This window comes from Arabidopsis lyrata (genome assembly GCF_000004255.2).
Source record: "Arabidopsis lyrata subsp. lyrata unplaced genomic scaffold ARALYscaffold_2, whole genome shotgun sequence".
NCBI lineage: Eukaryota > Viridiplantae > Streptophyta > Magnoliopsida > Brassicales > Brassicaceae > Arabidopsis > Arabidopsis lyrata.
This window is the reverse complement of record NW_003302554.1, coordinates 11413443-11426636: the sequence shown is the minus strand read 5'-3', so window position 1 is coordinate 11426636 and position 13194 is coordinate 11413443. Positions and strand designations below refer to the sequence as shown.

The window sequence follows — 13194 nt, the reverse complement described above, 5'->3', positions numbered from 1 at the left end:
TCTTCCTCTTTATGAATTTTTTGAAAGTGTTCTTGATGATGATTAAGTGATGATCATTATATGTTTTTTTGTAACAGTTAATTTTACATGAAGCTTAACAAATATTTAGGAGACATGAATCTTTGTTACATGTTTATGGAACAAAAAAGATATCTTTCTTTATTTCGAGAAAGATGAAACTTAAGCTATTTTAGGAAAGGAGAAAAAAAAGAGATCTTTGAGAGATTTGTCAGATTGTTGATAGAAAAAAAGATGAATTGGTTTTACTAATTTAGAGAAAACCTTTTGCAGAACCAATTCAGGTTAATGGTTGAATTTATAAGACATTTTGTCTTCACTTCATGATTCATGTTTTTGGCAATCTTTGGTTTATGATAAAAGCTGATGATTTTCTGTTTGTGGGGCAGAATTTTGGTTGTGCGGAAGCTGAATGAGACTTTGAGTACAAAGGAGCAAATCAGTTTGGTTAAGTCAGCTCTTAAACCGGAATTTCTCTCTTTGGTTAAAGAATTAAATGGAAACAATGTGATACTAAGTGTTTTAAAATCTTTTGGTCCTAATCATAACAAGGTTTGATTTATATAATTTCTTCCTCTTTATGAATTTTTTGAAAGTGTTCTTGATGATAAGTAAGTGATGATCATTATATGTTTTTTTGTAACAGTTCATTTAACATGAAACTTAACAAATATTTAGGAGAAATGAATCTTTGTAACATATTTATAGAATAAAGAAGAGATCCTTCTTTATTTCGAGAAAGATGAAACCTAAACTATTTTAGGAAAAGGGAAAAAAAGGGAGATCTTTGAGAGATTTGTCAGATTGTTGATAGAAAAAAAAGATGATTTGGTTTTAGTGATTTAGACAAAACCTTTTGAAAAAACAATTCGGGTTAATGGTTAAATTTATAAGACCTTTTGACTTGACTTGATTATTCATGTTTTTGACAATCTTTGGTTTATGATCAAAGCTGATGATTTTCTGTTTATGGGGCAGGACACGGGTTGTGCAGAAGCTGATTGAGACTTTGAGTACAAAGGAGCAAATCAGTTTGGTTAAGTCAGCTCTTAAACCGAGATTTCTCTCTTTGGTTAAAGAATTAAGTGGAAACCATGTGATCCTAAGTTGCTTAAAATCTTTTGGTCCTAATGATAACAAGGTTTGATTTTTATAATCTCTTCCTCTATATGAATTTTTTGAAAGTGTTCTTGATGATGAGTAAGTGATGATCATTATATGTTTTTTTGTAACAGTTAATTTTACATGAAGCTTAACAAATATTTAGGAGACATGAATCTTTGTTACATGTTGATGGGGTCTAAATAGACCTTCTCAGGTTTCACCTAAGAGAACTTAGGAGTTTAACCTTCAGCAAAACAATTAAAAGGCTGCAAGTGCACAACTAGGCCTGGGCGTTCGGATATTCGGGTCGGGTTTTTCGGGGTCGGGTCTTTTGGGTTTAGAAAACTAAGACCCGTTCAGGTATTTTAAAACTTCGGGTTTGGGTCGGGTTCGGATCGGGTATTTCGGGTTCGGATTCGGGTTTACCCGAAGTATCCAAATATTAGAAATTTTGTATCCGATTCTATGCAAAGTATTGAAAAATACTCAAAAAATCTATAAAACCTAAGTATTTTATACCCGAATGTAACCCAAAGTAGTTAAAACACTCGGAAATATCTTAACATCCGAATAATTTAGGCACTTAGGTTATTACAAGTATAAATATTACTAATATATTATCACTATGTACTTATATTTGGGTATGTTCGGGTACTTGTTCGGGTTCGAGTTCGGGTCGGGTTCGGGTTCGGGTTTTCGGGTTGTGAAGTTTAGAACCCGTTCGGATATTTTAAAACTTCGGGTTCGGGTTCGGACCGGGTTTTTCGGGTCGGGTTCGGTTCGGTTCTTTGGGTTCGGGTATTATGCCCAGCCCTATGCACAACCAATCGTTTGTAGTACTTAAGGGTCGAACCACGAGGAATTGAGCGCGTAACAAGCTTAGTAAAGACAGAAAATGTTTAGGACAAAACGAAAGAGTAAATAAACTAAAATGCAAATAAACGTAAGAGAAATCAATAAGAGGAAAATGCTGGGCATTCAGGGGAACATCTCCAGGGAATTCAAGTTTTCATCGATCGAAAGGAAGCTATTAGGTATGGCTAATGATCCACGACATCAAACTATGATATAGGTCATTCACTTTCGCTTACTGACCCCTAAACATTCATAGACCCGACATTATCTATGTCACTCTCTATTAGAGGCATGAAGTCTGCATTAAAGATAGGTTTGATTATTGTCCACGAAGTCATCTCCAAGCCTCAAGCACACATGAGATCATTGGTCATTCGCTCTTCTCAACTAGGTCTAATTACTACTAAAGCTTTTATCAAATAGAGTAATCTGAGATATCGCTTTTCCAGGGTAGCTAATCCCTTCTATGCACGTTGATACTAAGTTAGAAGTTGAACCATGAAATAAGCCAAAGAATTCTAGCACCCTAAACGATCAAAGAAACATTGAATATCCCCTTCGAATCACCCCATCAACCCAACAAGCGGACTACTCACACATGGTGAGGCTAAACATGACGATAGATGTAAAGGAAATCAAAAGCATAAAAACGTACGATTGTATTAAAGCAAATCAAAGAAAGGTTCAGAGATTTCTTCTCTTTAACAAGTAAAGAGTCGAGATATCTTCTCCCAAAACAACAAGTAAAGCAAAGAGACAAAGCAATAAAGAAAACTAGAGTTACAAACTATGGAGGCTGCTTCTCTAGGGTTTCTGGTCGTGATAGGGGCAAACTTCGAGCACTCTTCAGCACACAAGGAGGCCACAAAAACGCACACCTAAACCTTAACGTATAAAGAGGTATTTATAGCCTTAGGAGCTCAGGATTAGGGTTAGGGCGAACCCTAATTCGTGTTATAATCTTGGGCCAAACGACTCGGGCTTTTTGTTGCACTTCTAGGGCTTCGAGGCGGCTAAAATAAGTTTCTTGGCCGCACACACGGGCTCCCAGTCTGCGGTGGACAAGGTCGACGCCCGCACACTCACGGCTTGGCCGTGCGGCAAGACAGGTCGGTCTTTAAACGATCATAACTTCTAAAAGGAAACTACAAATTGGCTGATTCCACTTCGAGGCAAATCTTGATTCTTCAAGCTTTCCAATGACACCAATATCTCCCAATTTGGTTCACGGTAAGGTCTCCAATGGATGCCAAACTTCTGACGGTCCGAAACTGTCCTGCAAGTCCTTTTTACTCCCTTTTTGCTTAAAACCTGTAAAATCTCTTTGTTCTTGCTAAAACTTGATTATTGGCTTATTTGCATTAGAAATGCATCTAAACCTTATTAAACACCTTAAGAAATCATAGTAAAAGTGGGCGAAAATACGATGTTATCAACTCCCCAGACTTAAACTTTGCTTGTCCTCAAGCAAACAAGAAAGTAGAGTCATGGAAAAGAGGTTTGAAAATCACGGGAACTAGCTTACCTTCCGGTCTACCTTCTTTGCACTCCTCATTGCTTTGACGTCCAGAACTTCCATTCGTTAGTTTCCATGAGATTCATCAAGTCCTCCTTAATCAACCCCACGGTTCTTTGGCGTCTCCAAACTCTCCATTGTCATCTCTTTACATAAATTAAGCATTAATAAAATGGTGAGATCTTACCAAGGGAAAATCGATTGGAGGCATGTAGGTCTTTTCCAAGCCGAGACTTTCTTCGTATGTTCATCCCTCTTCCTCTTTTCTCACTTCCAAGGGATCGACTCTTCCCTATTCCTAGGGTATCATTTTATTTTTTCTATCGACCCCTTGCTCTTTATTTGGGACAGGCTTCCATGAGGTCCTCGGTTCACTTCTTTTTGACCTATATCCTCTTTCTCTTTTTTTTTTATAGAATAGACTTCCATGAGGTCCAAAGTATGCCCGGTTGTAGCCGCTGCATCCCTCGGTTCACTTCAGCCATCTTCTTCTTTTTTGTTTTCCCTTTTTTTTTTAGAGTATTGAAGGGAAGAGTGAGGGGACCATACTGATGAAGAAGTGCAATGTCTCGTAAGGCTCGAAGTAGAACTCTACTCAACTATATCTCAGATCCCGGGGCTCGATAATTAAGTCCGGTTTAAGTCCTGTAAAGGTTAGAGACAACGCTGAATCATCTGAATGTCCATCGAACATGGGTCTTTGGGGATTGTCGAATCAGCTCACGACCTATCCAAACTTGGCTCCGTAGTCAGGCGTGATCAAGAGTAGAGTGTTAATCAAATCAGATAAACCGTTGGAATAAGATCATGATTCCCTACTAAATTTGACTCAATAAAACGACTCGATAAAAAAAATTTGATATTGATGTAAAAAGTGGAAAATTTCGCAAGTCAACAAGAGAAAAAGTAGCATCGTTAGTAAAAGATGAAACATCCTTCCCCCAGACTTAAATCACACCGTCCTCGGTGGGAAAATAAGAAAGAGAAAAGGATGGAAATCATAAAGAAAGATAGTATTAAGAACGAAGTCACCTTATAAGTAAATGGATAGATAGAACATCTTCCCCCAGACTTGAATTGTTGCCAATTCGCATCTAGAAGATGATGGTGGATAGTGACTAACCAAAATTTCTCTCCTTTCATGCTTATCATCGATCAAGCTTGGTTTAGCTTATCGAATTTCTAATTTCTTTTCTTCCTTGCATCCTTCTTGTTACAAAACCTAAAACCATCAATAATGAATTAGAAAAACCAAAACCAAAAATAAAATCCTAAATAGATAGATAGATAGATATAGGTATGCCAATGTAATGGTATGGTAGTGAATGCATGATGCGTTTGGAGTTCTCGCGAGATGGCATAATGTGAAGAACATGGCCGAGACGGGTGGTATAAGTGTCGCGGGTAGGAGATAAGATCGTCAAAGGCGATCATGGACCCGGACTGGTCCTTCCGTCATCTGCTCAGGCCGGATGCTCAGCTCTCGGTCATGCGGTCGAGGCCTCTGTTGCCGCAAGCTGGCGGCTCGCCTACGCGGCCAGGACTAGTCACCACGGTCCATTGGACCCTTCCGTGTAGCAACTTCCTGCCGTATAAGTGCCTTAACCTATAGGCCTTTCTATAATATCCTCGATGTCGCGGTTCCAAACGAATTTCTTCTTTCCTCATCCTCGTGTTCACTAAAATGGGATCCCTGAGGTAAAACAAGAAAAAATCATAGCAAAAAACATAAACATAACCAAAAACCAAAAATCAAATGGCATGGCTGAAAGAAAGCACCGGCATATTGTGGAGACAGGCCTCTCTCTCCTCACTCATGCTCAGATTCCAAATATGTATTGGACCTACTCCTTTGCGGCAGCACCAAACTACTCAAAGTTGCGCACCTTTGGCTGTCTTTGCTATCCATGGATCAAGCCATATGGTCACCACAAGTTCAATCCAAAGTCAAAACCATGTGTCTTCTTGGGGTACTCTCTCACTCAAAGCGCATACATATGTCTCGATGTTGAAACCTCTCGTGTCTACATCTCTCGTCATGTCAATTTCGTTGAATCGGTATTCCCTTTCTTTCGTCTCTTAGCTCAAACACAATCTTCCTCTCTAAACACTACATCTTCCGATTATGTCTCTGCTACACTTGTTCCAATATTTCCTCAAACACCTGTCTTGGCCACTCTCCCGTGTCCTCCTCCTTCACCTGAACAAGCGGCAACACAGACGACACAAGAGCCACAACAAAATGCCTCTCTCACCGAAGTCGTTGCACCAGCACCGGAACAAGTGGAGACAGTTTCATCAACACCTCCGGTGACCAATGTTCATCCCATGACGACGAGGTCCAAAAATAATATAAAGAAACCAAACTCCAAGTATGGTCTTCACACTGTTTTGCAAGAAGTGGAACCTGAAACACAAGTGCGTTGAAAGATGAGAAATGGCGGAGATCTATGAGCACAGAATATGATGCTTTTACTCGCAATAATACTTTTGATCTTGTTGATAGAACTCTTGCTACTAACATTGTTGGTTCCAAATGGGTGTACAGGATCAAACGCAATCCAGATGGTTCGGTTGACTAATACAAGTCTCGCCTTGTTGCTAAAGGATTTCACCAACGCCCGGGTGTTGATTTTCATGAAACCTTTAGTCCGGTTATCAAGCATGCTACCATTCGTCTTGTTCTTGGCACGACAGTCGCATCTAATTGGCCACTTCAACAACTTGATGTTAACAATGCCTTCCTACAAGGTCCCCTTGAAGAAGAAGTATACATGCTTCAACCACCGGGTTTCATCGATAAAGATCGCCCCAATCATGTGTGTCGACTCAACAAGGCGGTGTATGGTCTGAAGCAAGCGCCTCGCGCCTGGTACACTGCTCTTAAAGATTTTCTTCTGCGTATCGGCTTCAAGAAATCATTTGCCGATGAATCCCTCTTTGTCCAACACTCAGGCAACTCTTTCGTCTACATGCTTATATACGTTGACGATATCATAATCACCGGCACTTCCATGGCTGCTATCACACGTGTAACTGATCTCCTTGCTGCCCAATTCTCTCTCAAAGACCTCGGTGAACTATCTTATTTTCTCGGCATGGAAGCTACTCGCACCAAGGAAGGGTTACATCTAACACAAACCAAGTATATCACTGACTTGCTCCGCAAAACAAAAATGGCAGATGCTAAACCCGTTGCTACCCCGATGTCTTCTGGTCAAGTTCTCACTCTTACATCCGGTGACATCCTTCTTGATCCATCTATTTATCGAGCGACAGTGGGGAGTTTCTAGTATCTTATCTTAAGTAGACCCGATATTGCGTTTGCTGTCAATCGCTTGTCTCAGTATATGCATCAGCCAAGAACACTACATTGGGAAGCAGTCAAGCGTGTGCTACGATACCTTGCAGGCACGGCAAACATGGGTATATTCTTCTCTGCCAAATCTCCTTTCAATCTTCACGCTTACTCTGATGCCGATTGGGCTGGTAATCGTGATGACTATACCTCTACGGGCGCATATATTATGTATTTGGGGCAACAACCCGTGTCTTGGTCGTCCAAAAAGCAAACCGGCGTTGCAAGATCCTCCACGGAGGCTGAGTATCGTGCGCTCACGGCTGCTGCAGCTGAAGTAAAGTGGTTAACATCACTCATGACTGATCTTGGTCTCAAATCTACCAACATTCCAGTCCTTTATTGTGATAACATTGGTGCTACTTATCTCTCAGCAAATCCGGTGTTTCATTTTCGAATGAAGCATCTTGCCTTGGATTATCATTTTGTCAGGGAACAAGTTCAAGACAAAACTCTTCGCGTTGCTCACATATGTTCCGCTGATCAGTTAGCTGATGCCCTCACAAAGCCGCTGCCTCGTGCTCGCTTTCTCGAACTTTCAACCAAGATTGGCCTTTGTAACCGTCGTCCATCTTGCGGGGGCGTATTAGTGTAGATAAGGTATTGGGCTATGGTGTATTGGGCTTAGTTAATTAACCGACTTGTAACATTATAGCTTGGTCGGCAAGCTTGTGTTAGGGTTTATTATCTCTTGTATAAATACCTTGTATAGTCTATGATGAATCAATCAAGCAATTACAACCCTTCTCTATAAGAATCACCTAGTTAATTAATATATCTCATTAGTTAAAAAGAAACATCAAACCCGTTTTTGAGTGGACAAAAAAACCTTACCAGAAAAAACCGAACCGTAATTAGATGATTCGGTTCGGTTTCGGTTTCCTTCAAAAACCCGTTTGGTTACAATTCTTGAAATTCTTTCAGTTTCGGTTTGGTTCGGTTTAAAACCGTAAAACCGAATGGTTTTTTCGGTTTCTAAGCTTTTTATTATAATACCCTTTGTTTAGTTAGTGTTTAATTATGTTTACAAATATTTGATTCATTTTATTGGTGATATAAGTTACATAAATCAACTTTTTCTGAAACCAAGTGGATTTATTTTTTGTCCCATAGGCCGTCGATCTAATATATTTTTTGGAAAAATTTTATAACAATAACTGTTGAAAAAAATGAAATAAAACTCTTAAAAAATGATATAATTCATGATTCCATTACATTTAACATTTAATTGATAAAATATGTTGGAAGATATTCATGGTTCAATAGATTCTAAATTATAAATGATACAATTTAAGATAAAATTTAATGTATTTATAAAATCATAGAATAAACCGAAAATAACCGAAACCGAACTGAATTGCATATGGTTTTAGTATGGTTTCATTTTTTACAAAACCGATAAACCGTAAAACCGAAAAAACCAAACCGTAACCAAACCGAAATACATACGGTTTCTATACGGTTTTAGTTTTTATAAAACCGAAAAACCAAAAAACCGAAAAAACCAAACCGGAACCAAAACGTAAACCGGAATGCCCACCCCTAGTCGTCAGTAATGGTACTACAATTAAAATCTACTGATACAGAAAACTGGGACCAAAAGGAATACCAGTAGTGTTAAATCTTCTATTTTTAGTCTGCATTGTTCCCATGAGAGACTTCGAGTTTTTCTGATTGTAAGATTTTGTTTGTCAGCAAAAAAGATTCCGAACCGAACTATGTATTGTGGGCAGAGAACCAACAAGCATTTGCATCTACGATATGGGTTTGTTTCAAGTATTACCAGCTCTTTAACAAGAAGAACGCGAGACTGGAAATGAGAACCTCTTTCTACATCTAGAAATTGATCAACTTAGAATGCTCAAGAGGGGAATATTCATTATATTTTTATTTATCTTTGGCCAAAACCTGATAACCAACAAGTTTTCTACCATTTCATCGATAAAGAAACCATTTTACTTGAGGTAGGCATAAATCATATTGATAGCTAATGCATATCACTCACAGAGCATATATAAAAAAAAAACAGATTTGAATGTTTGAAAGATACTAGAGAAAACACAGACTCTAGACTGAAACTCAATTCAAAACTTACTAGTCTATTTTTTGTGGTGGAATGAAGTAAGGGAACATAGTTGAGGGTGTAGAAAATGCTCCAACATAGTTGTCTTTAGACAGATCGAAAAATCCAAGTTCGTCAAAGTCAAAGATATAGACTGTGTTACGGAACATGCCCGGAAAGGTGCTAGGAGGGACACAGAAAGGTTCAGAATTTGAGAGGAAAATGGAGAGATCTCCGATGTCTTGAGTGTAAACCGCATTTCCTTCTCCGTCTAGCTTGAATACCATTAGAGCTTCTGTTTTCATTTTGGCAATACCGTCGACGATCTCGGCGGTCTTCTTGTACTGCTTAACTAAGAACGTTTCGCCGGTGCATCTTGACTCCACCAAGTGTTCGATCGTGCAACAACACGAACTCAAAACCTCGAGTGTGGTATTCTTCAGCTCGGGAAGATTTTGAAATTGCAACTTCTGAAGCTTGGGTGTGTGCTTGTGTTTGCGGAGATCCCATGATCCAATGATGTCGCCTCCAGATCCGAGTATGCAAAACATGTCATCTTTCTTGGAAAACATCACTCGGGAGGAGAAGAAGCAAGGGTTAGCGATTCTGATGTTGATCCACTCCGGGTTGCATTGAGCAGCGGGTCTGCAAAAGCTGAGTTGAGGTCCCAAGAACTTGACAGCCACAACACAGTCTTCTTCCTCCGGTGAAGGTGCGGACATGGACACGTTGGTGATGATTTGGGTTTGGCAATGAGGCAGAGTTACAAGAGGAGGCAGCGAGATGCGTTTTGGATCTGAATCCGATGCAACCGGGTTTAGATCATCTTGGAGACGCAGAATCCCATCGTATCTCAAAGTAGCTACCCAGCCATGAGATGACCCGATCTTTACCATTTCATTATAAGGATGATTATACACCAAATCCAAAGGCACCTTCTTATCTAAATAAGTACATATGCATTTACGATCATTGGCATTGACAATCATGAGTTTTCCGACATATGCTTCACATTGTTTAGCGCCTAGGATGTAACAAGGAGGAGTTTGCACCGAGGATGATGAAATGCCATTAGAGAGAAGAGGAGATGCTCTTACCAACACCGGCTTCCGAACACAGAGCTTGGGAGGGTGGCCGAGAAGCAGAGACATGGATGTTCTTAGCCAAAAGCAATTGAAAAGAAAGAATAAAAACCCTAATTGAAGAATTGGTGATGTTCACTTCTTCTCCACCCAACCCTTCATTAATACAGAAGAAGCAACTTGGCCACCAAGTTTTCCACATCTACAAATTCAATTATGTTGTGAAACTTATTGTTGTCTCATTCCATTCCATGAATAATGATACATATATATATAGGCATATAAACCTAGGGTTTTAGAGTAAATAATGAATAACCCTGATGGGCTTATTGGGCCCGGTTATAAGTCCAATATGATGTATTATAACACTCCCCCTTGGACGGAGTAACCGGACCTGATGGTCAATCGGGATCTCGATAATACGCTGGGGAATGTTGCCTCATTAAAACCTTACCAGGAAAACCCAGTGGGAAAAACCATGGTGAAGGAAAAAGAGTACAACACGCATTACTCCCCCTGATTAGAGCATCACCGTAGATCTCTAAGTCTACGCATTCCTATTTGTTGGATGAGCTTCCGGAGTGTTGAAGCGGGCAATGATTTGGTGAAAAGGTCGGCGGAGTTATCGCATGATCGGACCTGTTGAACGCTGATCGTACCATCCTTCTGCCAATCCGAGGTTGAGAAGAATTTCGGTAGGATGTGCTTCGTCCGATCTCCTTTGATATAACCTTCCTTGAGTTGAGCAATGCAAGCCGCGTTGTCTTCAAACATAACCGTGGGCTCCTTATCTTCTTTCATACCACAATCTGATCGGATGTGCTGAGTCATGGATCGTAGCCAAACACATTCTCTGCTGGCTTCGTGAATGGCCAAAAGTTCTGCATGGTTTGATGAAGTGGTAGTGATTGTCTGCTTTATCGATCTCCAAGAAATAGCTGTTCCTCCATGCGTGAACACATAACCAGTTTGAGACTTGGCATTGTGCGGATCTGATTGATAACCTGCATCAGCAAAACCAACTAGTCCATCCTTGTTGTGGTTAGTGTAAAACAGTCCTAAGTCTTTAGTACCTTGAAGGTATCTTAGGAGGTGTTTGATACCATTCCAGTGCCTCTGAGTTGGACATGAGCTGAAGCGGGCTAGGAGGTTCACGGCAAAACAAATGTCTGGTCTAGTGTGACTAGCCAAGTACATTAACGCTCCTACAGCACTGAGGTATGGCTTTTCTGGACCGAGAATTTCTTCATCGTCCTTCTTGGGACCAAATGGATCACTGTCCAATCCTAGGCTCCGGACAACCATTGGGCTGTTCAATGGGTGGGCCTGGTCCATATTGAATCGCTTGAGTACTTTTTCAATGTAAGCCGCTTGATGCACAAGGATTCCTCCTTTAACGTACTCAAGTTGTAAACCCAAACAGAATTTAGTTTTACCTAGGTCTTTCATTTCGAATTCTGCTTTCAAGCAGTCGACTGTTTGGGAGATTTCACCAGATGTTCCGAGGATGTTTAGATCATCCACGTAAACTGCTATGATTACAAATCCTTTGTTTGAGTATTTCTTGATGAAAATGCATAGACTGATGGGATCGTTTTTGTAGCCTTCTCTGATGAGATATTCGCTTAACCGGTTATACCACATACGTCCACTTTGTTTCAGTCCATACAAGGATTTGTTCAGCCTGATGCAGTATTGATCTCGAGATGCATGCTTATCTTTAAGCTCTATGCCATCTGGTAATCTCATGTATATTTCATTGTCGAGGGGCCCATAGAGATATGCGGTGACAACATCCATTAACCGCAAATCTAGATTTTCTCTTATGGCCAGACTTATGAGGAATCGAAAAGTAGTTGCATCCACCACCGGAGAATAAGTCTCCTCATAATCGATTCCGGGTCTCTGTGAGAATCCTTGTGCTACAAGCCGTGCTTTATAACGAACGACTTCACCGAGTTCGTTTCTTTTACGCACAAAGACCCATTTATGGCCCACTGGTTTGACATTGAATGGTGTCCGGATGATCGGACCAAACACATTCCTGAGTTTGAGACTCTTTAACTCCACGTTTATGGCTTCTTTCCATTTTAGCCAGTCTGTTCTATGAGTGCACTCTATGATAGACGTGGGTTCTAGATCCTCTTGCGTGTTCGCAATATCAAGTGCTACTTTGTATGCAAAGAGTGCATTTAAGTCGACTTCTTTTCTGTTCCATTGGGTTCCAGACATGTTGTAATTGATAGAGATCTCATTGTTATCGATCTCGTCAGAACCTAGAGATTCGGCGTCTCGAACCTCTTCTGGTGGTTCATTAGAGTGAGTCTCAGCGCGCGCTATGTCTGTTATATTGGGAATCCCGGTTTCAACTATTACACCTTTCTTTGATTTCCGTGGATTCTTGTCTTTGGAACCTAGAGGTCTGCCACGTTTATTTCGTGATGCAGACTCTGTAGCAACTTGAACTTGTCCCGTTGGAACAGTGATTCGTACTGGTGCATTACAAGCTGGTATGTACGATTTGGTTACTTTGTTCGGGTCAGCAAAGGAATCTGGCAATTGATTAGCTAGCTTTTGATAGTGTATAATCTTTTGGATCTCCGAATCACATTCTAGAGTCCGAGGATCTTGCCAATTTAAGGATGTTTGATTCCATGATAGCTCTTTGACCAGCTTGTGTTTCTCTCCACCCAATGTTGGATATACCGATTCATCAAATTGGCAATCCGCATATCTGGCCTTAAATAGGTCTCCAGTGGTCGGCTCGAGATATTTGATGATGGTGGGAGAATCAAAACCAACATATATTCCCATCCTCCTTTGAGGTCCCATTTTGGTTCTATGTGGTGGAGCAATGGGTACATAGACTGAGCACCCAAATGTTTTGAGATGGGAGATGTCTGGCTCATGACCCTGTAATAATTGGGATGGGGAATATCTATGCTCACTAGATGGTCGGATGCGTATTAGTTCAGCAGCATGTAATACTGCATGTCCCCAAGCTGAGACCGGGAGTTTCGACCTCATGAGTAATGGTCGAGCAATCCATTGGATTCGTTTAATGAATGATTCAGCAAGTCCATTCTGAGTATGGACATGTGCCATAGGATGTTCAATGGTTACCCCCATGGCCATACAGTAATCATTAAACGCTTGGGAAGTGAATTCACCAGCATTATCAAGACGTATAGTCTTTAGT

The 13194-nt window shown here is 40.4% G+C and overlaps 1 protein-coding gene across 1 annotated transcript; it reads right to left on the bottom strand.

Moving 5' to 3' along the window:
• Nucleotides 1–8865: 8865 nt before the first annotated feature.
• LOC110231131 lies at nt 8866–10126 on the bottom strand. The gene has a single exon (XM_021036078.1). The coding sequence runs from the start codon at nt 10062–10064 to the stop codon at nt 8946–8948; it is 1119 nt and encodes a 372-aa protein (XP_020891737.1). The 5' UTR covers nt 10065–10126; the 3' UTR covers nt 8866–8945.
• Nucleotides 10127–13194: the final 3068 nt, after the last annotated feature.

Bases quoted from the DNA above. Each gene is read 5' to 3' on its own strand.
- LOC110231131 (XM_021036078.1), bottom strand. From the start codon at position 10,064: ATGTCTCTGCTTCTCGGCCACCCTCCCAAGCTCTGTGTTCGGAAGCCG.